The sequence below is a fragment of the Staurois parvus genome, unplaced genomic scaffold (genome assembly GCF_062004578.1).
Source record: "Staurois parvus isolate SC_StPar_1 unplaced genomic scaffold, SC_StPar_1.0 ptg000098l, whole genome shotgun sequence".
In the NCBI taxonomy this organism is placed as follows: domain Eukaryota; kingdom Metazoa; phylum Chordata; class Amphibia; order Anura; family Ranidae; genus Staurois; species Staurois parvus.
The window spans coordinates 4,047,501-4,074,612 of record NW_028317894.1 but is presented as its reverse complement, the minus strand read 5'-3'; the positions used below and the strand labels follow the sequence as shown (position 1 = coordinate 4,074,612).

The 27,112-nt window shown below is 40.2% G+C and overlaps 1 protein-coding gene across 1 annotated transcript in view; it reads right to left on the bottom strand.

The window, feature by feature from the left end:
• DDX1 (DEAD-box helicase 1) overlaps nucleotides 1–27,112 on the bottom strand; it is a 53,160-nt gene that overhangs the window by 18,195 nt on the left and 7,853 nt on the right. The window contains exons 3-19 of the mRNA XM_089671088.1: nucleotides 26,905–26,968; nucleotides 25,147–25,176; nucleotides 24,725–24,821; nucleotides 23,413–23,460; nucleotides 20,366–20,449; nucleotides 17,820–17,903; nucleotides 16,708–16,784; nucleotides 14,244–14,316; nucleotides 14,088–14,164; nucleotides 13,350–13,464; nucleotides 12,118–12,256; nucleotides 7,357–7,417; nucleotides 5,029–5,127; nucleotides 4,817–4,906; nucleotides 2,981–3,169; nucleotides 1,842–1,893; nucleotides 1,464–1,610 (exon numbers count right to left, since the gene is read on the bottom strand). Of these exons, the coding sequence (XP_089527214.1) occupies nucleotides 1,464–1,610; nucleotides 1,842–1,893; nucleotides 2,981–3,169; nucleotides 4,817–4,906; nucleotides 5,029–5,127; nucleotides 7,357–7,417; nucleotides 12,118–12,256; nucleotides 13,350–13,464; nucleotides 14,088–14,164; nucleotides 14,244–14,316; nucleotides 16,708–16,784; nucleotides 17,820–17,903; nucleotides 20,366–20,449; nucleotides 23,413–23,460; nucleotides 24,725–24,821; nucleotides 25,147–25,176; nucleotides 26,905–26,968 (1,526 nt within the window). The remainder of the gene's footprint in view (nucleotides 1–1,463; nucleotides 1,611–1,841; nucleotides 1,894–2,980; nucleotides 3,170–4,816; nucleotides 4,907–5,028; nucleotides 5,128–7,356; nucleotides 7,418–12,117; nucleotides 12,257–13,349; nucleotides 13,465–14,087; nucleotides 14,165–14,243; nucleotides 14,317–16,707; nucleotides 16,785–17,819; nucleotides 17,904–20,365; nucleotides 20,450–23,412; nucleotides 23,461–24,724; nucleotides 24,822–25,146; nucleotides 25,177–26,904; nucleotides 26,969–27,112) is intronic.

The following is a 27,112-nucleotide window of genomic DNA, read 5'->3' as shown; positions in this document are numbered from 1 at the left end:
CACACAGGAACTGTTCAGACATAGTGGTAGAGAAATCTGCTTTTGTGGATATGGTGGGCGAAAATTTTTCAGCCATGAGACATGTCGCAGTTATGTCATCATTCTGAGTAGAGATAGAAGGGGGGGGGGGAAACGTCAGATTTAAAAAGAAGTTAATTGTGCCAAGCACTGTGAGCGACCTGTGCAAGTGAAGGTATTTAGTGTAGAAATACTACAGCAGCACAGTGGCTAAATGGTTAGCACTTTCACCTGGCAGCACTTGAGACATTGACTTGAATCCCAACCACGGTACCACTTGCCTGAAGTTTGCATGTTCTCCCCATGCCCGCGTGGGTTTCCTTTGGGTACTCCGGTTTCCTCCCACACTCCAAAGACATGCTGGTATGTTAATTGGTTCCTGTCTAAATTGGCCCTAGTAAGTGTATATATGAATGTGAGTTAGGGACCTTAGATTATACGCTCCTTGAGGGGTAGGGATTGATGTGAATGTACAAAATATGTAAAGCGCTGCATAAACCTACGGTGCTATACAAGTACTTGTCATAAATTTCCCTATTTGAATGTGCAAGACGGTAATAGCCAGGAACAGGTCCCAAAATGCAGGAAAAGCCTGTCTTATTATAGACATTGTTGGACCTTTCTAGGCTTCACCCATCATGCCGGGCATACTTGCAAAATCTTCAGGGTCTGAGATCCATCATGATGGGCCACAACCCTGGATCTGTATAACACCCTATGGCTACCTACACACGTTGCACACGGTCCAAGGTGAGCATCCAACACAGGATCCAGGCCTTGAAGCAAACATTACAGTCTGTCCACACAGGTCCAGGTACATTCCCCAATTAAAGGGGTACTGATCAGAAAACCGCTACACAGCCCAGGGCAATAAGCCATCAGGTCTTATCAGAATGGTCAAAAAAAAAAAAGAATGGTGAAAAAGAGAGAAAAGGAAGATGTCCATCGGCTAAGGACTAGAGCAAACAACTGTCTCACAGAGTGGGTGTGTATTAGGGGCAGCCACAGTTTTGTCTGGCATTCCGCTTTAAAGAAAACCCTCTAGCCAATGGGAAGGTGGTATCCATGTGACGGAACAAACCTACAGCCTCAGTTATCTTTACAGTGCCCCAAGAACTGCCAAACCTGTGGCGCTTTACTACGCAAATGCTGAATTCAACTAGGAAGTTACATTTTTGGATTCACCACTTCCCATGCAATATACCACTGGCCCACCAATGTGATGGACAGCTACCTGATCAACTATGGAGCAGGAAAGGCAGGAGGAGGAGGGACTAATTAGGGGTTTCAAAAACATTAACATCACGAGAAAATGACTTTTAGATGGAAATTAAATTAATCTGTAAACTGTGTTCTGGCAAACTATTCCATAGTAAGGATTTAATTAGATTATAAACATTTTCTGCCATTCTCTATATAGGAAACGCTAACAGTGCAGTAATTACCTCCTCCATACTGTACAAAATATTGCTCCAAGTTGTCACAGTCCAACTTGGTTCGGCAGAAAATGATGGCTTGATCCATGTTATGTTCTTTGATGGCACGAACTATGTACTCTCCTTTCAGGATTTTAATAGCTTCTGACATGGTTTCTGGAAAAGAGAACAGAAAAAACAGTTATGGATTCCAGTGAATGTTCCCCAATGTACTGCTGCATAACAAAAGGGGGCTAATTCACTAAGCTAGGACAATTGCGATTCGTCATACCAGTTTTTCAGTTGTAACAGCAGTCACGTGGCTAACATTAAATTGCTATGACAAACACAAGTTATGGCTTAGTGAATTGTGGTTATTGTGTTATGGTACTTGACATGTCACATTACCTGGGGAGATTCCTCCGGGTCTAGTGTTATCTTTATCATGGACTCCATCAGTCTATGCAACAAGAAGTATTTAAAAAAAAAAAAAAAAGAGAGAACTTCATTTAGAAGAAAAATTAACAGTGAACACATATTAGCTTATGCCCACCTGGTATTGCTTTATTTTAGATTGCAAGTCTTAGAGATTCCTGTACAGAAGCCCAGATCATATTTAGCAGCTTTAGCATGCATTGATTAATATGACAAATAATTATGACTAACTTGCTTGCCTGAATAATTTAACTTTTTCTAAGGACATAAATAACCACAAAAGTTAACCAAGTGCCACAACTTTTTTTCTTAGTACAGAGTTAGAAGGCATGTGGGGGGGGGGGGGAGAGTGGGTAGGAAGATAAAGATTTGGGGTGTGGGATATTGAAAGAGCTGGAAAATCAAATCAGGACAAGACCGAGGAGAGGAAACTGTGCCACTGGTGTGACCAAGGAGTCCTTGAAGATAAGGAGCACAGGAATACTGTGCCCCAGCTACTCAGCAGTGAGAAGCACTCACTTTCAGAATCTTAGCTCTCATTCCAGACTTCACTTTTATATAAGAGACTTTGACTTTCACTAACAGTTAAAGCAGTATTAAACCCAAAGCCAAAAATGTAATATTGCAGCTTATCAATCAGACATGATGACTGCATTAGTTTTCTTTTTTTAGGCTTTTTCCTCCGTTTTAAAACCACTTCCCAGAGCAGGTAAGTATAACAGAAAAAATAAAAAGTGAACCTTTAATATGACTTTAAATTTGAATTTAAGAATGGGGAGAGAGACAGGATGAAAGAGACAGATAGGAAAAATGGGGAGAGATAGACATACATAGAGGGTCTTGGGCTCTTCTTGGGAAATTCCCAACAGTTCTGGTTCATATAATGCTTTACTACCTAGTGAGCCCCTGAGCTAGATGGTAAAGCCAGAAGCAGGATGACAGCCCCGAAGATTACACAGATGAAATCATGTCAGCATTGACAGATCACATGTTTCTATACTAACAGGCTCCATTTTGTAAGAGAAATTTATATAAAACCACCATTGTTCTGTGTTTCGTATTTCAAGAGTCTAAATAAATTATGCACAGATCTCTAGGAACACCGCACTTACACGGACATGTTTGTTGCCCAGTCGCTCCCACAGTTTATCTTTCTTTGGATTGACTGGGACTACAACATGGTGAACAGTTTCAGGGACAGAATCTTCTCCTTTCAGATCCACCCAGGTAGGGAAGTGCATGATTTTCTCAGACAGTTTCTTCACATCGAACGAATGCAGAGTGGCTGAACACACAATCACCTGAGCAGAACAAAAGTCAATATACAGTATGAACTCAGCCTATACATCCCTGTATTTAGTCAGTTCTCTTGATTACTTTTGTAGAGAACAAAATAAAACACACATCTTTATTTTTCTTAAAAATTCCCATTCAGATCTCAGATGTGTGCATAATAAAACTATACAGGAATCCAAGCCATCGCAATTCATTTGTTGTATGATTCTTTACAGACTAGACAAGTCTGCATAAATATATTTAGGAGAAAAAGAGAATTTGCCATCTGTTAATCTATTTGCAGATCAAGCAGTGCTACTCAAGCTGGGTACACTCTATAGGAAAATCAGAAGAAAAATTTAGTAGAAGACCGCTCGTTCAATTTTCGTAAAGCGTGTACACAACTTTTGACATCTGATTCAAACTTTCCAAATAAAATTTCTGAAGGGAAAAAAAACCACCATGAAAGACTGTACATGTTCAGACACAATAAACAAAAATCAATGCTACAATTTGTCTACATCAAACAAAACAGACAAGAAAAAAAAAAGCATTTGTCGAATGAGAACTTTCGTACAATTAGCACCAATCTCGGGTCTGACTTGCTGTGAAACATCAAGGAAAACTGGACAACCGTTCGCTGGAATCTCCTATAGTGTGTACAGGTTTAAAGAACTTCGAAGCAACCTCAGAATCACTTTTCAGTGAATTTCTAAGGTCAGGCTCTGGCAGCCCACATTTTTTTTTTTTAAAAGCATGAAGGTTTACTTACAATGATCAGCTATAACATTATGACCACTGACAGGTAACATGAACAACATTATTAGCCCATGACAATGACGTCTGAAAGTGGTTGGGATATATTGAGCAGAAAAGTGAACATATTGACTCTAAAGTTGATGTGTTGCAGGCAGAAAAAAATGGGCAAGCATAAGGATTTGATCGACTTTGAGGGCCAAATTGTAATGGCTAGATGACTGGGTCAGAGCAACTCCAAAACTGCAGATCTTGTGGGATGTTCCTGGTCAGCAGTGGTCAGGACCTACAAAAGTGGTCCAAGGAAAGAAAACCAATTAACTAGACTCAGGGTCACAAGAGGCCAAGGCTCACCGATGCACGTGGGATGTGAAGGCTGGCCCTTGTAGCCCAATCCAATAGAGGAGCTACTGTAGCTCAAAAAAAGTTAATGCTTTTTCTGATAGAAAGGCGTCAGAACACACAGTGCATTGCAGTGTGTTGCACATGGGGCTACATAGTCCCAGACTGGTTAAGATGCCCATGCAGACCACAACCAAAAGCTCCTACAATGGGTACGTGAACATCACAACTGGACCATGGAGCAATGGAAGAAGGTGGTCTGGTCTGGTGAATTCAAGAATGGTTTAAGGAACAAGTTTGAGGTGTTTACTTTGCCTTCAAATTCTCCAGATCTCAATCCAATCTGTGGGATGTGCTGGAAAAACAATTCAGATCCATAGAGGCTCCAACTCATAACTTACAGGTTATTAAGGATTTGCTACTGACTGCTTGATGCCAGATAACACAGAGGTCTAATAGAGTACAGAATACTTTCACAGATCTAGTGGAGTCCATGCCTTAACAGGTTATGGTCGGTGGTCATAATGTTAAGGCTGATTGTTGTGTATAACAGATATTTGTCCCTCCTGTCTTACCTGCAGCCTTTTGCCATCGGAAGTGATCTGAGGGATTTGTTGATGAATTCTGTTGATGAAGTCTAAATATCCCTGAGAGAGGAGGCCATCCTACAACGCAACACCAGAGAGATCAGCAAGGAGAATACTAGACACCACCATGGAACAAGACATATCATTAGAGAGCACCAGGCATAAACCCTCTGGGTAAAGGAAAAAAAAACACAACTTACAGCTTCATCAAGCACCAGGAAGCGTACTTGTGACAGGTTTAGTTTTCCTGTTGAAATTAGATCATCAATTCTGCCTGGAGTGCCCACTACAATATCCACCTATTGGGAACACAAGTAAAGTTTGTAATACGTGTCAAAGTAATCAGACTATTCCTGACACAGGAACAGTACATCTGCAGCAATACAATCTACAGACCTTTGCAACAGCAGATGTTTGGCAAGTACCTACTACTGTGTCAGTTTATCTAAAGTATATTTACAGATCTATACTGTAAAAGTACTGAAAGTACCATCTAAATCTAAATGCTTGACAAAAGGTTCTAACCTTTTCTTACTTTACCAAAATAAATAAATAAATAAAACATAGGCCCCTTTTTCACGGAGCGGGCTCTGTTATGACCAGCAAGGCATCTGTTCGCTGATCCCCAGATTAGAGCAGAGCGGGCAGATGACAGGTCCGTGCCAGCGCAGTTTATGCAAAGTGGACATGGCAAGGGCCTGCTCTGATCTATGGACTGTCGGGTGTAAACGGACTCTGCTGTCCATTTACACCTGACTGCCATCTGCTCCACTTAGATCAAGGGTCTCCAAACTTTCCAAACAAAGGGCCAATTTTCTGTGCTTTAAACCCGAGGGGGCCAGACTGGGGCCAGTGAAAGTAAAAGATGTCCTAGTGTCAGTGGGAGTAAACAATCCCCCAGACATGGTGGTCAGTGGGGGAAGAAAAAGAACCCCATCTTTGGTGTCATTGGGAGGAATAGTGCCCTATCGTTGGCATTAGTGGAAAAAAAAGCAGTGCCCCATCATTGGTGTCACTGGCATGAATAGTGCCCCATCACTGGTGTCACTGGGAGAAATAGTGCAGCCTTGTTGGTAACAGTGGAAGGAATAGTGCCACATCATTGCTGTCAGTGGAATGAAAGGTGTCCCATCATTGGTCACAGTGGGAGAAATCGTGCCCTGAGGGCCAGATAAGTTCAAGCAGACGGCCGCATCTGGCCCATGGGCCACAGTTTGGAGACCACTGACTTAGATAGAGGGGGACAGATCCTCTTTTTTTTTTTAGCAGACTGGATCAGATTGGAGGTAGGTGGGTGTAAATGTGCCATTTACACCCACCAGTCCTTACCCTTGGTTCACATATGTGCGGGTGGTGCCGGTGCGGATCCGCACAAAAATCCACGCAGCCGCACTGGAAAATGCAACCATACTGGAAATCGAGGTTCCCGTACGGGCTGCGTTTTCAGAAGAAGTTCAGGGACTTCTTCCCTGCGTGTCATGGGGTACGGGAGTCCATTCAAATAAATGGGCTCTCGTGCAACCGCAAAACGCAACCCACACGGCCACCTATATGTGAACCAGGGCTTAGGGGTCTGATCAGGTCGACCTTAAAAACTGACAGGCAAACCTGATCAGACCCTTCATGTTAAAAGGGGCCTTATCTGTATGTTGCAACCAATGCTCAGAGCACCTAAAACTTTGGAAAAAAGCTACTTGTAAAGCATTCAACCAACATCTTAAGTGTCCATGGTCCACCACAGTCAAATGAGTACAGGAAAAACAAAAATCATTTTGTAAAACAATCATAAAGCAATTAACTAAAAAGCAATTAACTAATGCATTCTAGTAAAATGATTTGATAGCAGCCTATACTTTGCACCAATTTTGATGTTTATTCCAAAGCAAGGACCACTCATTCATGACCAGCCAATACGAATGTGTGTTTCCATAACTCATGTATCAGCCTAAAATGAGAAAACAAAACTGCACATGCACTTGCCTGGTTAGCTGTATGCAAGATCTATCATTGGTACTATAAAGCATTGGAATGTGCTAAGCTTAAAACAACTCTAGCAGAAAATACATGTACAGTTTTTGAATGGCCTGTAATATCTGCAGGGAGACTACCGAGTCCAAATTTACTAAACACCAGTGGACATAAAAGCCCTTCTTAGATAACAGAGGGCATTCTCTTTGTGAAATGACCAAACCTCCCTTTCATGATTACTAGAATTGTAATGTAAAGCTGAACTCCAGGCAAACCGCTAAATGCACAGATAAAATACATAGAGAAGAGCTGTTTCACCTCCCCAACTCTACAACTGATTGGCTCCTTGTACTGCATTCCCCTATCCCAGCATAAGCTTTGCTGTACAGTGAATTGCAAGAGGCTGATACCAGGTCCCAATCTGGTACATACACAGCTATGATTTAGAAAAACAAAAATCCATGTAACTATGTATTAATGAATATAGAGACTTTTAATCTGCCTGGAGCTCAGCTTTGACAAAAATATCACTCTGAAGAAGAAAAAAAAAATAAACATACTCCATTTTCCAGCGTTGCCAGCTGCTCCTTTGCGGCTACTCCACCAATAATCAGGAGCTCCCTGCACAATAAAATCATATTGTAATCAAAACAGTGCTCAGTCAATACAAATAAAACAAACTTTACCCGTTCCCTCAAAGTTTTCTCTTCATGTCTCAAATCCCAGTTCCAATACAAACAGTACAGACATTTATTCCCATCCGTTTTTCTTAAAGTGGTATTAAACCCAAAATCAAAAATGGAACATATTGCAGTTTACCAAACATTAGATGTGGTGGCTGCATCATACCGTGTTTCCCCGAAAGTAAGACCTAGCGGTACTTTTTGACGTACCGCTAATATAAAGCCATTTATAACTGCCCCAAATTACATCACCAATCTTGTCTCTAAATATCACTCAAACCGTACTCTCCGCTCCTCGCAAGACCTCCTACTCTCTAGCTCCCTTGTCTCCTTCTCCCATGCTAGTCTCCAGGACTTCTCCAGAGCTTCCGCTATCCTCTGGAACTCTCGACCCCAATTAATTAGACTATCGCCTACTCTGCTCACTTTTAGGCGATCTCTGAAACACTATCTCTTCAGGGAAGCCTATCCTGCCCTCAGCTAATAATGGAATCTTCTACTCTTCCAACCAGTCCATCCGCCACATTTACTACCTTTTGTACCACTAGCCCCTCCCTCCTAGATTGTAAGCTCCAAGGAGCAGGGCCCTCCTATCCCTCTTGTGTTGAACTGTATTGTTGCTGTATTGTGTCCCGTTATATTGTAAAGCGCTGAGCAAACTGTTGGCTCTATATAAATCCTGTATAATAATAATAATAATAATAAGCCCTCCCCTGAAAATAAGACCTACCTCTAAATTTTGCATGTGTCCTGAGAGCTGCCGTATTTAGCCTAGAAACATCCCTGGTTACAAGGTAAGGCCCTTTTACAAGAGTAAATGCGGTCTTTTGTCCAACATAACATCGGATTAATATTTTTACCCTCAGACAGCATGAGTGCAAAAAGAAAGAGCTACTCTGTTGAGTACAAAAAAGGGATCGTGGAAAACTCCCAGGGAAAGAATCTTACAGCTTTTTGCGAGGAGCATAAGCTGGATCTCCGTATGGTACGTAAATGGCGTGCAGAGTATGACAACCTCAGTCACAAGATGGATGAGGGACATGCTAAGAAGCGCAAGTGTGGATCAGGTCGGCAACCATTAATTATTGAGCTTGAAGACGTCATCTGTGAATAGATTGCTGACAGGAGAGCAAAGGCTTTGGTTGTTCGTAGGGCCGATATTCAAGCATATGCCCTTGCAATGGAACCTCACATATTGGTAGAATTAGGCTCAGCATATTTTAATGCATCACAACACTGGCTGGATGGCTTCCTTTGGCGATATGATCTGTCTCTAAGATGATCAACAACACTGTTTAAGCTGGAAGACACTGAAATTATTAAACGTGCATTAGCATTTAAGTCTTTTGTTGATAACATAGACTTTACTAAATACTCTCCAACATGATTGCTATGGATGAAACTGCAGTGTATATGGGTCAAGGATCTCAAATGACAATTGATTAGAGGGGCGCCTCGTCAATCTACATTCCCTCCACTGGTTACGAAAGTGCATGGGTGTCCTGTATTTTGGCAATTCGTCTGCATGGAAAGAAGGTCACACCTCTTATCACTAGGGGCAAGAAAGAGAAGACTATGTTTCACGTATTTATGTTCTTGAAACAGAGAAGGCATTGTGGACTCAAGCCGTTATAACAAAGTGGGTAGATTTAATGTTTCCACGTGTTTTGAGAGGTGACTAATGAGGTCTGCTTGTCTGGGATTCTCCTAGCACTCACCGCGCTAAAGACCTGAAGAACTTCCTTAAAGAGAGGAGAACAGATCAGATGATTCTTGCAGGAATGACAGCCTATCTCCAGACACTTGACATTGCAATAAACAAACCATTCAAGGACCATTTGCAAATAGAAATCAATGATTTCATTGAAAACAGAATGGATAGAAATCAGCGGGGGAACTTTGTGAAGCCTAAGCTGCAAGAGGTGGTGACTTGGGTGAATAATTCATGGGATAAAATCACTGAAAGCAGTGTTGCCAACGCACTATGAGCAGGCTACCTGGACAAGAAGTGTTCATTTAAGGAGAGCAGTATTGCTGCACATGAGAGATTGGGGTCATTAATTCTAAAGGAATTAGAGTCAAAAGAAATCCAGGAAGGAATTGCAGGTTCTGATATGGAGAGTTATGATGATATTCTAGAAGATGATGACATGATTGTATTTGAATAAATGTAGAAGCAGAACATAACATACGGTTGTTTGTATACTGTACATCTTGATTTGAACAGGCGTTAACGTACCAGTAATTTGTACTGTATACTTGTAGTTGAACTGGAATAAATGTACCATTTTTTTTTTGAACCTCAATAAAAATAAGACCTACCCGAAAATAAGCCCTAGTGCATTTTTTTTACCGAAAATCAATATAAGACACGGTCTTATTTTTTCCCCCCTCTGTTTTCACCTGCTGACCATCAACACACCTCCTGTATTAAAGTGCCCCCGCTCGGGATGAAGGAGTACAGGGGGCATACTTGGCACAAATGTCAGTCTGGGGGGGATGGGGAGTGTTTGATGTACTATAAGATTTAAATACACTAACCAACTGAAGTTACACAAACTGTTACAGCAACATGTTTTTCTTTTGGTATAAAGGTTTTACATGAATTAATAAAAGTTGATCATTGTGAGCACCTTGTCAGTAAATGGTTTTTGTCTCAGCACTCTAAATGCAAGATTTTCAGGAGAGCTTTTTCTACTGGATATGCAAACTTACTGGCTGGATCAGGAGAGGAAAAAGTAAAAAAAAAGAATAAAAAGAAAACGAATGCAGCCATCACATCAAAGTTTGGATGCGCTGCAATGTAATAAAAGGTTTACTTTTGGGTTTAATCCCGCATTAAATAATTATTGATACATGCCGTGCATTGTGCTTACTATTTTGCATATGGCCCTATCACAGCATGTATCATTCTAAATTAACGATACATACTGTGATAGGGCCATGTGCAAAATAGTAAGCACAATGCACAAATGTTCAAAATGTTGTTAAAAGGAGAAAAAAAGTAAATATAACAAAACCAGCTATTAAAATAGAAACCCCCCCACACTATTGGTACTCACATAAGAAAATAACTGAATTAATAAAAATTAAGTCAAAATTGAATCAGGAAAGCAGCTACCACCCAACTGTGCAATCACTCTACTGTGTTAATGAATTAAAAGCCAATACTGGTAAAGCGCTTCCAATATGACGTAAATCAATCATCATAACCTCATACCATAACCCTTTATCATAAACATATCCCCCAGTATTCAGTATCCTTTTGTGAATGTGCAAAAAATAAATAAAAATATATATTATGATAAAGGGTTATGGCATGAGGTTATATAAGATTTAATTTGTTATGTCACTTCACCAGTATCTTATTTTGCTTCAAAACCAGCAATTGCTTCGCTCAGAGAATAAAAGGGCAAGAAACAAGGAGATACCAACCTCCATCAGATACTTTGTGCTTACATATTAACCTCCCTAGCGGTCTGATTATGTCAGTATTTCTGTGCTCAAAGCGGTAAATTTTTTTGCATTGAAATATGTCGTTTTTTTTATTGTAGGCCTGTAATTTTTAGGAATAACTCACTGGAATCTGTCCGAACAAGAGTCTAGTAAACATCCCGGGTATGTTAAAATTTGAAACCCTAAACCATAAATTATAATTTAATAAATAATTATAAAAAAATAATAATACATTTAATTCAATAATATAATCAAACCAAAAACACTGAAATTTGAAATAGAGTGCCAAGTTCGCACATCACTGAGCAAAGTCGTCAGTGTCTGATGACGAATTTCCCAACGAATCATTATCACTCAATTCTGCAAGTGGTTCTAATTTACTATCGCTGTTCTCTAGCTGGTCTAAAACCGCTTTTGACCTAAAAAGGACGTTTTTTGGACGCCATGGACTTTTCTCAGTTTCCAGGCAGAAAGAACAGTAAAAATGCAGGCAGGGCACAGGACAAAGCACTAGGGACAAAATGTATGTGAAATGGTTTGATACAGTAATGTTTTACTATGTGATTTTAGTGTATTGAGTGAATGTCACTTTTTGACATTTTTTAATTTTCCCACCAGTTCCGTCCCCAAGCGTCCTGACGTCGCAGGGAACAGAACCCGGAAGACAGATGCCGGCATCGGCCGGAGGACATTGCAGGGGACACTGCAGGAGGGACATCGTGGGAGCGCAGGACAAGGTAAGTGCAGAAGGGATCCCGGAGCAACGCTGCAGGGTATTCCCGAGTGTAGCTCGGGGTTACCGCTTGTGGTGCTGAAACTTTACCCCAAGCTACACTCGGGAATACCACCAGGGAGGTTAAATGACTAGAAAGCAGTATATATCAATGATACAGGGCCAAAATCAGATACATCAAGCCAGTTGATGCATAGTCCTTAACAGTCGCTATCCACATATTGTGATCTAGTGAAGTAGGGGCAATCCAACATTGTGGTAGAAGTTTATGAGCCAGTAACAATATGATATCCATAAGTATTTGTACATCAGATACAATCTCACCACTATTCATCAGCCCTTGTAAACACAATTCAGGGTCATATGCAAAATTAGTGTGGAGCATGATTCATTTTTTAACTGAAAAGTGTAAAAGCATTAAAGTTCACAAGCCTACTCATAGTGATCACCTTAGCTTTGGACTGTCCACATATTTCTTGAACTGCTTGACGTTATTCAGAGTCTGCTCTGCCAGCTCTCGGGATGGTTCAATAATGAGGGCTTTTGGTGCATTAGGCATATTCTTTGCCTGACTCACTTGGGCACTTCCTGAAATAAAAAACACCACATAATAGCAGATGTTAGTAAAAGTGGTGGAACAACATTAAACCTAGTAAATGGTAAATGCAAGTGCAAAGGAAGGACCTGAAACCCTAAAGCTTGGTTCACACCTATGCAGTTTGCTGTTGATCAGTTTCTGCAGTGCGTTTTGCGCTTTTTATGCTTTTTTTGGCCATTTTGTTGCTGGGCAGATTAAAAATGCAAAATGCATTAAAAATGCACTACATGCTTCTCCATTGCAGTCTATTGAACCAAAAACACACTGTTTTGTGTTTAAAAAAGTCCGTGACTCTTTTTAAAAATGCAGCAGCTGAAAAAAAGCATAGATGTGAACGTGTCCCATAGGAAACTATGTTAAATGGACTGCAGTGCGTTTCTGCAAAAAGCTCCAAAAAAAGGCAAAGGTGTGAACCAGGCCTAAGTCTTATAAGAACTGCAATGATTCACAAAGCACACATCCCACCCATCCCCCAAGGACAACAGTCAAATGAACCTACCAGAGTCGGTGCATCCCTAGTTATTTCATGTTTATCAAATGTTTTTGATCCTTTAGTCTCATTATGTGAGATGTCTTGGTTAAATGTGGATAATTTTAAGATTGTGCTATGTACATATACTCTCTATACAGGCATGTGCTACTAAAACTTTTTGGAAAAATGGCAGGCATATGTGGTGTTTGTAGCTGCTGAAATCTGGCCTTAGAAACACTTATTTTCATGCTCCATAGAAGGAATGTGCTACAGGAAATCATCACTTTATGGATAATGAATCAACCAATTAAAAGGAGCAATGAAACATTTTAAATGCATAGCTACACTTATAGCTGAGCTTCAGGAAGATATAAACCAGACAAATGTATTAAGCTCTGTATTCATTAATATATCCAAAGCATTTTTAATGCAAATTCTGCAAGTACCTGAATCTAACTTTGTATCAGCCTTTTGCAATCCACTGTGCAGCAAAGGTCAAATGGGAAGAGGAAGCAGCAGCACAACAGTTATGCCACAAACCAATTAGCTTTCATTTCCTAAACTATAAATTTGACATATAGAATCTGAAACAAGCAGAATTTTATACGTACCAGCATTTTGAGATTTGACTGCGTGGCCATCTGGAGCTTTGCACAAAGCAACAAATCCATCCTTAGGTGGAAATTTGAATTCCTCTTCTCCAAAATTAAATTTCAGCTCAGCATTCTGAAATAACCAATTTGTGAACAGTCCTTAGGTTTCAGATAAGCTTTCCCTTGAGCTGTAACAGCAGCTGCCAGGGGTATATACACGCAAAAAATATTCCCCCTGTTGCGTTTAGCGGGCAGTACCACCCGCTGAGCGTAACCCATTCAAGTGAATGAGGTTGCACCAAAGCCATGTGCAATGCATACAGTTGTGGCGCAATGGTGTGGGTTTTTTGGGGTTAAAACAGGTGGTGAGGACACAACGTAATGCCTCATTGACTGTCAAAACCCCCCTGAAAACAAATTCACTGCAGATCGCTCTACAAAGGCCACCAATGAGCCATTAGAGAGCTATCCCCACACTACCTGTCCTGTAAACATTATACCAGACGTGAAGGGAACTCTCCAACACTAACAATAAAGTGCTTTCATTTAGGAGACTTGGGGAAGGCTTTTATTTATTTTTGTTTTTATTTCTGTACGTGTCCCTGTTGCAGATTGCTCCTTGCTTCCCGTCTAGTAAAACCATTGCCAGTAGGATAGAAAGTGAGGGAAAATCTCTCTAAAACCCTACAAGAGATCTAATCCTCTCCCACTCTATCCAAAGCCACAAACAGAAGTACTGAAAGACATTGTGCTTACCTTCAGAACACATGCTGCAAAGCATGCTTGGTTCTTCAAGTGCGCAGGAAGATCAAATGCATGTCCGAGGTCTTTGCCTAAATATAAGCAAACAAAAGTTGAAATCAAGACTCTCCTAAAAACAGCAAATCCTAATAAAAAGATGAAATCACTCACCATTCTTGGAGAACTTCACACGGCTACTGTCTATGTCCAAGTAGCAACCAATGGTATCATGCATTGTAAACTCCTATTGATTAAAAACAAAATTCAGACTAATATATAAAAATTGACTACTTGCAGCAATTTCACACAGAGAAGAGCAGTAATGTTGTGTACAAATGTGAACACAGTTGTAAGATTGTACCAACTATTGTTTATATGCAATGCTTTTCACGTGATCAAATTTCTCTAATTGTACAGTTTTTTTCAAAGTTTTTTTTTTTTTTGTAGCAAATATGGTACCAATTGTCTCAAGGTAGTAATTCATAAACCCATGGAATTTCTTTGAAGGTTCTCATTTACCCAGGTCATGGTATAGCTAGTGATAATTCTTCACATTGCACTAATTTTGTTCTGTAATGTTGGAGACATTTCTTAGCTTTTCTAAGCCACTTCTTCAGTTGACGGTACATAAGAGGTGGTTTATGAAATGTTTTGAACCCAACCAAGTGTGGACTTAGACCCACAGGGCATAGATGTGCTTTATACCATGTGCTTTACATTCAGTGTAAACCTTGAAGCCCATATACACTAATCGATATGCTCTCAGCAAGACACAATAAACCCTATGTGCACTAGGTCTATTCACAAGGTAAACAAAAGGAAGTCTCCTCAAAAAGCTTCCTGCTACTGTGCACACTCCAGTGGTAAAGTCATCAGTGGCAGGAACATTCGGGGCTGAGGACGCAGACGGTTCATCCAATGTCAAGCTTGGCTTGTTTGTATGACAGCAGTCCGGACACTGCTCACCCATCTCTCCTTTCCTTGGAGAGCTTGGAAGTTCTAGCAGCGCCTGTCCCCATTCTATCCATTACTCTCCACTTGTGATATTCATGCTTGTGAGTAGTACTATTTAAAAGAAGTATAGCCAAAGATATTTTGGCTATACTTCTATAGATCAGAGGAGTGCAGTTTGTTCTGCACTCCTGTGACCCATTTTCAGCCAACAGTGGGTTAAACCCTGTTGTCGGCTGACATGACAGGGCCAGTACAGGCTCTGACAAGATCCCAACCAAATGATCGGGATCCACCAAGAAGCCTGGACCTGCACCTGACTCAGCCTCTCAGTGATCCACCTTCCTAGAGCCTCAGCCAGCTCCTCCCAACCTCTTCACAGCCCAATGCTCCAGTGAGCACTGGAAGAGCAGAGAGCCAATAACTGACAGTTACTGCTCTTCGCTCAGAGCAGAGGGGAGAACTGAGAGATCAGCAGTGTTTGATTGCTCAGTTCTCTGTGCAGAGGCGGTGGGGGATCAATGCTGCATCCACCTAGGTGAGTATAACATTTTTTATTTTAAAAACCCCATACTTCTCTTTTAAGCTTTTAAAACTACAGTAGTATTTGCACTGTATCTCCCCCACCTCTTTTTTTTCATTGTACAGATGGAGTTTCCTCTCCATGGCAGGCAGCAGCATACTTCCTAGTGACCGTTGTTTATGTATAGTCCATGGGCTAATCACTCACTCCGTCTCATAGTTTGCATACACTTGTATTTGTGGCTGTATCTTAGTACACTCCTATATGCTCATAGACCCTTTGACTCAATTGTTTCCTAGGCTCATGACAGCACTGGAGACAAACACTGGCTGTGTGCTGAGCGCCTAGGCACTTGGCTGCTCACAAAGTAAAGAGTACCCAGAACAAACGGGTCACATGCTGCCAGGAAACACCGTAGCTCTGATACCCCATGTTTGTCCATAATATGCACATATCCTCCAGAAAAAAAAAAGAGAGGAACTTTATCTGCTGCCAAATTTCCTGCCTATCACATCTGAGCAGCCAATCTCACTATAGAGAGTCACACATGTGGGCATATACACAGTGGTAAATGACAGCCCACTCCCTCCCTTCTGCTCCATGCTCTCTATCCAGCTAAACACAATAAGGGTGGGATATTACATCCCTGTTACTCCAAAACACAGGCTGGAGGGGTTTGACACAGCCTGTGACTGGCAGAAATCTGCCTACACCATGTTATTGCCCCCAAAATATAATAAAGATTTGATTTCAAACATATATTTGTATGACGAATTAAAACAGTTTGAGTTTATTTTCACTCTGTACTGTATTCCAAAGGCTGTTTTTCCTTTCTTTCTTTTTGAACATATGACCAGCAGAAGAGGACTAGATGCTCCTCCCACTACTGCCTGCCACCTACAGACAGGCTGGGATAGAGCTGGGTCATGTGACAGCTGTATATCAATTAGGAAAAAGGCAGATTTTTTTTTTTAATTAAAATAATTACAGTGCCATCATCCACACACAGAAAAAACTGTGTGTATAGTATTACTTTAAGCTTTGACAATGAAATCCGGAAGCTGGTTGGTTATTATGCACAGCTGCACCAGATTCTGTATGTACCCACTTTAGTAAATCTCCCCCTATATGTCCCCACAGCAAACAAAGAGAATGGATTACCTCCCCATAATTATCAAACTGCTTGTTGTGAGACTTCTTTCCTGTTCCTCCAAACCCAAAGCCAAACTTGTCCGTTCCTAAAGAAAGAAGTCAATATTAGTTTTTCCTCTGGATGAAAAGAAATGAGAATTTAATGAATAAATATATTGGATAAAAATATAACATTTATCTAAAGAAATAATAAATAACGTGAATATAGGGTTTTGTTTTGCCACTTTAAGCTGCAGAAAACTGCTGATTGGTTGTTTTATAGACATCAAGGACTTTGCATAACGCACTTCAAGGATTGCAGCATTCAGACTATACATGGTACAATAAACAAAATTCCAGCTAAATAAAACCACTTCATTCTCTTGTTTGACCACAAGTTTTGTTGTAAAGGTGTACAGACATTCACAGATGAACAGTTATCAAAAAAAGAAACCTTGGCACATTACGATTACTTATAAAAGTGCGGTGCTAAAAGTGCAAATACAGAGTACAAATGATATGAATGACAAATACTATAAAAAAATATTGTGAAAGTGAATACAAAAATCCCAGTGTTAAAGGACACTAAAAAAAATGACCCTGAGTGCAATCACAAATCTTCAATTATTTAGATGATCAACTGTATTCAAGTGAAACACGTGTCACCTCACTCAGTGCTCAAGGAAGGCTTACCGGATAAATATGACCATCATGTTATAGAATTGTCAAATTGTGCACATATATAATCCTAAGGCAACTGCTCCAGCCTCCAACCATGGGTCAAATGGCATTCACCCACTCAGCTTTTCTCTCCTGTGGTCACTGCTATTTTTCCTCGTGCTCGTAAAATGGAGAGAAAAGCTGAGTGGGTGAATGCCATTTGACCCATGGTTGTAGGCTGTAGAGGAGACTGGAGCGGTTGCCTTAGGATTATATCTGTGCACAATTTGACCATTCTATAACATGATTGTCAAATTTATCCGGTAAGCCTCCCTTGAGCACTGAGCAGGGTGACACATTTCACTTAAATACGGTTTAATAGCCCTACACTTCAGCACAACTAACATATTATTGCCAGTTTGGGTGAACTTTGCCAATCTTGTAAGGTATCATTCCGTTTCCATGGTACATAGCACACTTACCAAGATCTAATGATGCCTGAAGTGTAGACCAACCAACTCGACACAAACCCTGATCATGACAGGACACTTCATAGTAATACTTTCCTGTAAAACATAAGGATGACAAGTATTAGACTCCATAGAACAGTTAAAAGCCTAAGTTAAAATTTCAGGATCAGTGTCCTATTAAATTAACTTCTTTATCAATGCGGCACAATATTTTCTTAAAGTGCCAAAGTTTTTGAGTATCAGTTAAAGTAGGGAACTGATAAAACATTGGGAATCCTATAAAAAGCAGAGGCCTGACCACAGAGAAAAATGGCCGTTTAACGTGAATGTGCAGAGTTACAGATAGATTGTTTACATCCAGGCCCGCAGCATGCCTATCATTTCAGAAGAACTGAGAGATGCACGCACGGCTTGGCCCCTTGCAAGCAATGGAAGTGGCCTGACTGCATTCAGAACTGTAATTTCCTTACTGATTTGAAGCTGAAATTCACTGCATCTGAGCATCACAAATTAAAAACACCAATTCATTTTTAACTGCTTCCCGTCCGGTCCATGTACATAAATGGGAGCTGGATGGGAGCAGTGCAGGAGCGGGTTGCCGTTCATAAACGGCGCCCTCATTTTCAGGGTGTGCGAGCTCCCTGGGAGCACGCAGCACCGTGATCCGGTGCCCTCTGTGTCCTCCGGACACAGCGGAACACCGATCGCTGTACGGGACCTCTGTGTGAGGTCCCGATCATGTGATCACTGACTGGCCAATCAGTGATCACATGAATAGTAGTAAGCAAGATGTCACTTCCTGACATCATTGCTTACTACGTGTGAAATCTGTGAATGATCACAGAGGTCACATGGTACAAGGCTATTCACAACAGCCTTGTACCATGTGACAAGCTGTGACCAACCACAGCTCTCACGGTATTTCTCAATGGCTGCAAGAATGCAGTCAGAGAGAAGGAGAAATGATTGCTTTTACAGCCTTTATGGGTGTAAAAGCAATCAGTGTAAAAAAAAAAAAAAATCTTAATCTCCCCCCACAAGTAGTACAGTGTCACTATGGTGACACTGTACTGCTAGGGAGACAGTATGTTACAAAAAAATAAATAAAAATATAAAAAAATAAAAAAGTAAAACAAAAAATTTTGCATTATAATTTTTGGTTATAAACTAATTTGGGTTATTTTTTTTTTTTTACTAAAAAGATAACCGAATACATTTTGGCCAAGATTTATGAAGAAAGATTATATGCAAAATTTTATAAGAAACACTTTTTTCCAAAATGTTTGGACTTTTTTATTTATATAGCAAAAAAAATAAAAATCCCAGTGGTGAATAAATACCACCAAAATAAAGTTTTATCTGTCTCAAAAAATGATAAAAAATTCATATGGGTACAGTGTTGCATGACTGCGCAATTGTCAAAGTGTGATAGCACTGAAAGTTGAAAATTAGCCTGGACAGGAAGGGGGGGGAAAAAGTGTCCGGACTGGAAGTGGTTAATATTCAAAACAAACTCTCCCATCCATACAGGTCTCCCTGCTGTATTTTGCTGATAAATCACTTTGAAAAACACCCCCTAGCATTTCTGGCTATGGCCACCTTGAGTAAGGGTTAAAGATTCATTTAGCATTTACTTCCAGGAATCCATCTGCTCTTAGCTCAGGCATGCAGGCAGGAGGGAGTGCTTAGCATAAGAAAACCCCAGGGATGTATGACTTTATTTGCCTAGGCCTGGAAACAAGGAAGAAACTGAAGAAATGTAAAAAATTTAAAATAAGTAAATATGATACACTTTCCTATCTATTCATGAATGCTAGCAGCATAAGGATCAAAAAATAGTGTTGACTGAGAGGGTGAAGTTCGGCTTTAATACGCAAAAGTTAAAAATGGCAAATGGGATATTGTTTAGAACTACAGTTACCCTTTAGGTACATTTTATTTTAGCACCATTGGCGGTGTCTCTAATAAGTGAAAACCGAGATAATTTCATCTCTAAAAACATCATACATAAATCTATATAGAGCATACTGTATGTTTAAACACAAAAGCATACAGTACAATATTCAATACTGAAGGCTAAAAGTGTGTTCAACCTTTGTTACAGCATAAAGGAAGTGTAAGTGCCTAAACCTAGTTAGCTTGCTCCCACTGATTAACAGTACAATAGTGGTTGCTATCATCGGATTCATATGCAACCTCTAGTTCTTCTTGCATTACTATTCACAGAGGAGACCCATGGACAGGATATGGAAAAGTGTATGTAAACCCTATCAATGAACTTTTAGTGTGTTACATCCTTCAAAAGATACAGTATGGCAAGTGAGGGTTTTCATTCTAAGGCAAGAGGTGAATTACTAGCAGAATTGCCAGGAAAAAAAAAACAAAACACAACCCCCCCCCAAAAAAAATTCATGCAGCCCCTAAATCTAAAGACTTATAAGCCAACATCTATTACATTTTTGTTTTTGGGCTTAGATATACTTTAGCCATGTTAAATGAAATCTCCAGTGCCAGTCATTTTATTGGTAAAAATCAGAATGCTCTTTAGCTCCATTTACCTTTGCTAACTCCACGGGTTGACCTACATCCATGCCACTCCTTCATTTCTCTGCTCTGACAACAAAGTCCATCAGAACCGATAGCTGTATAAGAAAAAAACAAACAAAAACATTAAAAAAGCAACTTCGGACAGCATAAGAACTAGTTAACTGCCAATTCCTTCCAGGAAAACTGCGACTGGTCAGAATGTCCATACAGGTTTGTTGTGTTTGTTTTTTTTATGTACCCATCATCATGTGAGCTGCTACTGCCATTTAGTTTAAAAACCTGTAGATTCTCAAGGTTCAATATTTAGTTTGCTGCTGTTTCAGACAAATATGCAGGTCATCTGATATGACTTAATTGGCTGCATGCTCATCCGCTGCAAAACTGGGCTTATTCTGACATTTCTCTCTCTCATACGGTGTAAAAATGTGCATGGTTTTGCTAGTAAGTTATGTAGAACCCCCAAAATATATTTTACAGAGGCCCTAGAGAATAAAATGGTGGGTGTTGATTTTTTATTTGTTTTTAATGTCATGCGACTGACAGTTACATGAGGGATCTACGTGCATGCGCATTAGAACGGGGGGAGAGGGGGCACTTTAAAATATTTTTCTTTAATTTTAATATTTGTTTTAATTTTTTTTTCCTACACTGTACCTTTTCTTTTTTTTTAAATCAACGTTATTGCCATCACAAAGTACGCACAACATTCCTTGTGAGAGCATGGGCCATGACAAGTCGTCTTTTTGGAAGGATCTCTCCTCTGTTCACTATTTGAATGGCAGCTTTACAAGCCAGTAACAGCTTTTAAACAAAAAAAACAAAACTGGAAGTGCCAAAATCCTCTGGAAAAGTGGTGGGCGTCAGCGGGATGGGTACCCACCTTCACCACCTTTAAAAATGATCCAGCAGCTATATAGCTACTCAGATAACTTTTACTTTAAAGAGAAACGCAAGCTCTACAAAAAATGGCCTGATAAGATACTTCTTCTGTTCCCATAATCCTGTGGCATTCATTCTGACTCACCAAACATTGAAGCCAGAGGATGGAGCCTACAGCACAGTGGTTTTTAAAACCAAGGCTGCAATAGAAACTATTATATTTCCATCATAACGAGTACCCTTTTCTTTCGATAAATTGCTTATTGCAAAACTAAACAGAGATTTAAAAGTCCATCCAGGAGGGACTGCAGACTTCCGAATAAATGTTATCTGTGCAGCTTCTCTACCTCATATATAATGCAGTAAGAACTCTTAAGGGGAAGTAAAACAGCAGCGTGAATAGCTTCTTTTTGCACAATCATGTTAAAAATAACAAAAAAAAACCAAAACCCCCACGTAATATAAATAGTCCCTTAATCCAAATAATTACACTACACAAACAGAAGCCGCCAGTGGCATGTTTTGTCCCGTTTTCCTACACCTGATTATACAGCCCTGGCCAAAAGTTTTGAGAATTACACAAATATTAATTTACCTGCAAGGAAACATGTGCAGTCATCATTACTTTGCACAAAAAGGGACTCACAGGCAAGGATATTGCTGCTACTAAGATTTCACCTAAATCAACCATTTATCAGATCATCAAGAACTTCAAGGAGAGAGGTTCATTTGTTGTGAAGAAGCTTCAGGGCGTCCAAGAAAGTACAGCAATTGCCAGGACCATCTTCTAAAGTTGATTCAGCTTCAGGGTTGGGGCACCACCAGCGCAGAGCTTGTTCAGGAATGGCAGCAGGCAGGAGTGAGTACATCTGCATGCACAGTGAGACGAAGACTTTTGGAGGATGGCCTGGTGTCAAGAAGGGAAGCAAAGAAGCCACTTCTCTCCAGGAAAAACTCAGGGACAGACTGATATTCTGCAAAAGATACAGGGATTGGACTGCTGAAGACTGGGGTAAAGTTATTTTCTTTGATGAATTACCTTTCCAATTGTTTGGGGCATCCAGAAATAACCTTGTCCAGAGAAGAAAAGGTTAGCACTACCATCAGTCCTGTGTCATTCCAACAGTAAAGCATCCTGAGACCATTCATGTCTGGGTTTGCTGCTCAGCCAAGGGAGTGGGCTCAGTCATAATTTTGCCCAAGAACACAACCATGAATGAAGAATGATACAAAAAACATCCTCCGAGAGCACCTTCTCCCAACCATCCAAGAACAGTTTGGTGATAAACAATGCCTTTTCCAGCATGATGGAGCACCTTTCACCTGGGTCCATGGCCAGGAAACTCCCTGGACCTTAATCCCATTGAGAACTTGTGGTCAATCCTCAAGAGGTGGGCAAACAATAAAACCCCCACAGATTCTGACAAACTTCAAGCACTGATTATGCAAGAATGGGCTGCCATCAGTCAGGATGTGGCCCAGAAGTTGATTGACAGCATACCAGGGCAAATTGCAGAGGTCTTGAAAAAGAAGGGTCAACACTGCAAATATTGACTCTGCATAAACTTAATGTACTGGTCAATAAAAGCCTTTGACACTTATGAAAAGCTTCTAATTATACTTCAGTATACCATAGTACCATCTGACAAAAAGGATCTAAAAACACTAAAGCAGTAGACTTTGTGAAAAATGTATATTTGTGTCATTCTCAAAACTTTTAGCTAGGCATGCAGAATTGTGCCTGTTTAAATTTCAATGCTCAATCACTTATACACTGTACGTCACATGCTTCATAAGCTTTCCTTTTTTTCTATGGCGTAATTAGGTATTTCTAGCCATATAGACTTGAACGTGAGAGACTGTAAACACACAACATGCACATTTTTCACCTAAACTCCTCTCCTTACCCAGCCCAAGAAACAAATGCCCGAAGCTTGATAAACACTTTATACCCTTCCGGAGAATTTGAGTGTACTATACATTTTTGTGTGTGTGTGTATTTTTAAATCTGTGTGCATTGATCTTAAATACAATTACGTCAGGTTGAACTGATTAATTTTTTTTTCTCTTTATTGCTGCAGGTTTGTGTTACTTTGGGGGTAGAGCACCAATAAAGTCCCTTAGTACCTTCCTGACTGCCTTTTAGACAGTAATTCTAAGCAAATGATAAAATACTTACCAAAGGCAGAGCCTCTGTCATATGGATTCATCTGCCATTTATTCATCACTATAAAAAAAAAAAAAGTACAGTTTTATATAATAATACACTACTTATTGAAAATTAAATACTTAAAACGTAGGGTGCTGTTTTAATACAGGGGAACTGCTGAAAATCCTAGGACTAAGGCTTGTATCAATGGGTTTGTGTTTGCATCAGAACAGATTTTCTTAACAGATGTCAACAGAAATGCAAAAGCAGCTTGAAGCAACTTGACACCACTTAGAAGGTCAAATGTTGGTCAAAATGTCAAATTCAACTGTGAAGAAACTCTAATCTAAGAAACATCTCAAACTGATCTGAAATGAAAGCTAGATGCACTTAAGAGAATGGTGCATTTGACCATCTACATCTCTTCTTAGGGCTCAAGCACACAGCAGCAAGGGAGCCTGTTAAACTGAAAAGGAACCTGAGTAGAAAATTCTCCAGGAGCCACAGCTGCAGCATGCAAGCGAATATACAAAGCAATTACAGGATTTTGATGTATGCAGGGATATGCTAGAACTTGCATACTCATGCACATGGGCATGCAACCCTTGAAGCCTTGAGTTCCTATTGGCAGCTATATGCTGCCACTATTGGTCCAAGTGAAGGTTTTAACAAGGTTTTGTACACTCTTGCACACTGAGCATTCCCCCCTAGCAACTGTGTGCATGATCCCTTATAGCAATTCAAGACTGAGAATAAATATTCGGATTCTTGGATAAACAGAGCTTTAAAGCTGAATTCCAGGAATTCTGCAACTTTGCAAAAATTGAAGGCACTCTATGAGTTAAGTCTAACAGGGTGTCTACCATCTCTTGGGCTTACCTCTGTGTATATCTGGCAGGTTTACTGTGGTTCAGAAAGAACACCTTCCAGAACCGCTAGCTGGGCTCAGCCACTTCAAGTGTAGAGTCAGGGCAGCTATTAGTTCTGCCCTATCACAGAAGCCTTTGTATTGCGTGAACTCATTCACAAATTACAAAGGCTTCTGTGAATGGGCAGAAGAGGGGAGAGGTGGGCATAGTTGCTCTTTGTGCTCTTCTTCTCTCTTACAGACTCCATGCTAATTGTATCCTCTGGCAAAGCCATAAACCTGTTGTACATAAATAATAGAGATAAGCCAATGTGGCAGGCAGCTATTGGGACTTAACTCATGGTGTGCCTGCACTTTTAACAAAGTTTCTGTATTCGTAGAATTCAGCTTTCATCCTTTTTACTTTGCTTAATCTGGAACATACTGCTAAAATATGAACAGATGATGAACTGCTGGTAAATCATGTAGAATTACCTGAGCTGCCAGTCTTAACTGCAGCCTTTCCTTTCTTGCCTTCCTGATGATCTTTCAAGGTTTCATACACAATCTGAATGACAGGGATACTAAAAGCCTAAAACAAAACAAAACAAAAAAAAAAATAAATAAATAATAGAACTTGACTAGAAAATACAGCAAAATATAAAAATTCACAATTGAAGATCATTCCTACAGACAGAAAATTTCCATCTTGGATGGAGTCGGGCAGGTGTAGATCTAATGCAATACGTTTTTTCCTGCAAACTGGGCCCAGCAGGGAGAGCGCTTCTTGTCCAGGGTAGTCATGATGTACAACTGACCATCCTGTTGTCACTGTGCTCAACCTTCTTGATACATGCTGTTATATCATGCAGTGGAGGAAATATACTGTAAGCAAAACCAACATCAAATACACGTACCCCTGTCTTGCCACTTCCAGTCTCAGCAGCCTGTAACAAACATAAATTAAAGCCATTAATATTTTAGATCCAACATTAAACCAAATCATCTTTAAGATCAATTACATCCCCCAGAATTCCCACTTCCACTCCAATGTCACAGCCATTAAATAAGGTAATGTTGTTTTCCAAATGATTCTCCAGAACACTGGATAGGACAGGAATCCTGCAGGACATCATTGTAGTGTCTTTGTTTGGAGGGGACAAGAGCACAAGCTATTGTATGAAAGCCTCCCTACTGAAGTCTCCAAGATATTGTATATAAAGAGCAAGTGGGTAATTCAGTGCCCAAACACAACATACTAGTTTTAGAAGAAGCTGATCTTTAAAGCCATGCTCAAATAGCAATATAAAAACACACAAAATCTAGTTATTTCTTTTATTCAAAAACAACAAATGAATGAAATGAATCTTGCAGTACAGATATCAGCCCCCTGTAATCCCCTGTATAACATCACTGAAGGATAGAGGAAAGGGCAGCGCTCTACAGAATGCTTGTAAGTCCTACACTGAAAATGCCTACAGAAGAGTAGAGAATGCATTGCTGCTTCCTCAGTGATCAATCACATGCTAGGAAATGGAGGTAACTAAGCAGTGGCCTTTTTTTCCTTTTGACACCAATCAGATGGGTGTGTTCCAATGTCATTAAATCAGGGGGAAAGACAATCTCTAGAAGACACTTGCTTGCTGGAGACTCAGAGAGGGCTGCAGAAAAACAGGTACAACCTATGCGGGGGAGGATTTGTTTAATCTCTGTGTATCACATGAGGCTTGTCACGTCGGTGGACATACAGTATGTAGTGATTCACAAACACTTTACACAGTGAAAACCATGGGAAAAAAAAGTCAAGCAAAGGAAAAGGACTAGTCATCAGCGCTTTCTGTAGCCTTCTTGCAGCTGATAGTCTTGCACTTCTGATTTACCAGGTTTGGTCTCCTGCTGTGTCTCTTTATAAAGGTGACCATCTTGGTAAAGGAGAAGGGCTTTGTTTTTTCATGTCAGACCTGCCCCCCGATGACTGGTGGGAGGAATGATCAAGAAGCAAATGAAAGAAGCACAGATCCACAGTAGGGAAGTCCCTTCAATGCAGATCCTCAGGTACAGCTTCCCCTCCGGCAGGCCCACATAAGAACAGTGAGCAGTGACATTTTCAAATCTTATGAGTAGCATTGCTTGGAGGAAGGAGCAGGAGGGACATGTTCTTGATCTCACACTGCAGATATAGAGTTTATAAGCACAAGACTGCCTAGCAATGTCACATCACTGCCCAGTTACGCAGAGAAAGTGCATAGGGCAGGTAGTGTATGAGACTCCAGGGTCCTCCCACTAAAGTGAGTGGCAACGTAACTATTTCTTGGCTGACTAAAATTAAACCATAGAAAATGTTCTGAAACTGGTGGCTGAAGGAAAAGCAGACAAAGCAGCCACTGGTCTTAATAAAGAAAAAGTAAGGGGACAGAGCACTACTGACTTATTTAAGTGGGGATTTCTCAGTGGCTGAATACCTGCATTGTAAAACATAATAAAGAAATTGCTGAAAGGTAAGATATGACCTTAGCGCTAATGAGTTCAGCTTTATCTTATGTTTACTTTAAATTATTATAATGAAATCATTGAAATGAAAAAATAATGTCACAACAAAAACTAAGCACAATGTTTAGCCACACAGACTTTATTACTGGTCAGGGGTTTTCTGCCTTATATGAGGCTAAACTTACCATAAGTACATCACCGCCGCCTAGAATCAGTGGTATAGACTCCGCTTGAATGTCAGTAGGAAGGCTGTACAGTAAAACAGAACTGGTGTTTTAACAAGAATAAAACAGCACCATTTTGGAATCAATTTTAGCTAAAGAATGTCATAAAACTATAACTCCATAGTCATGTAGCAGGTATGAAAAAGGAAAAAGTGTAATACTTAACTGA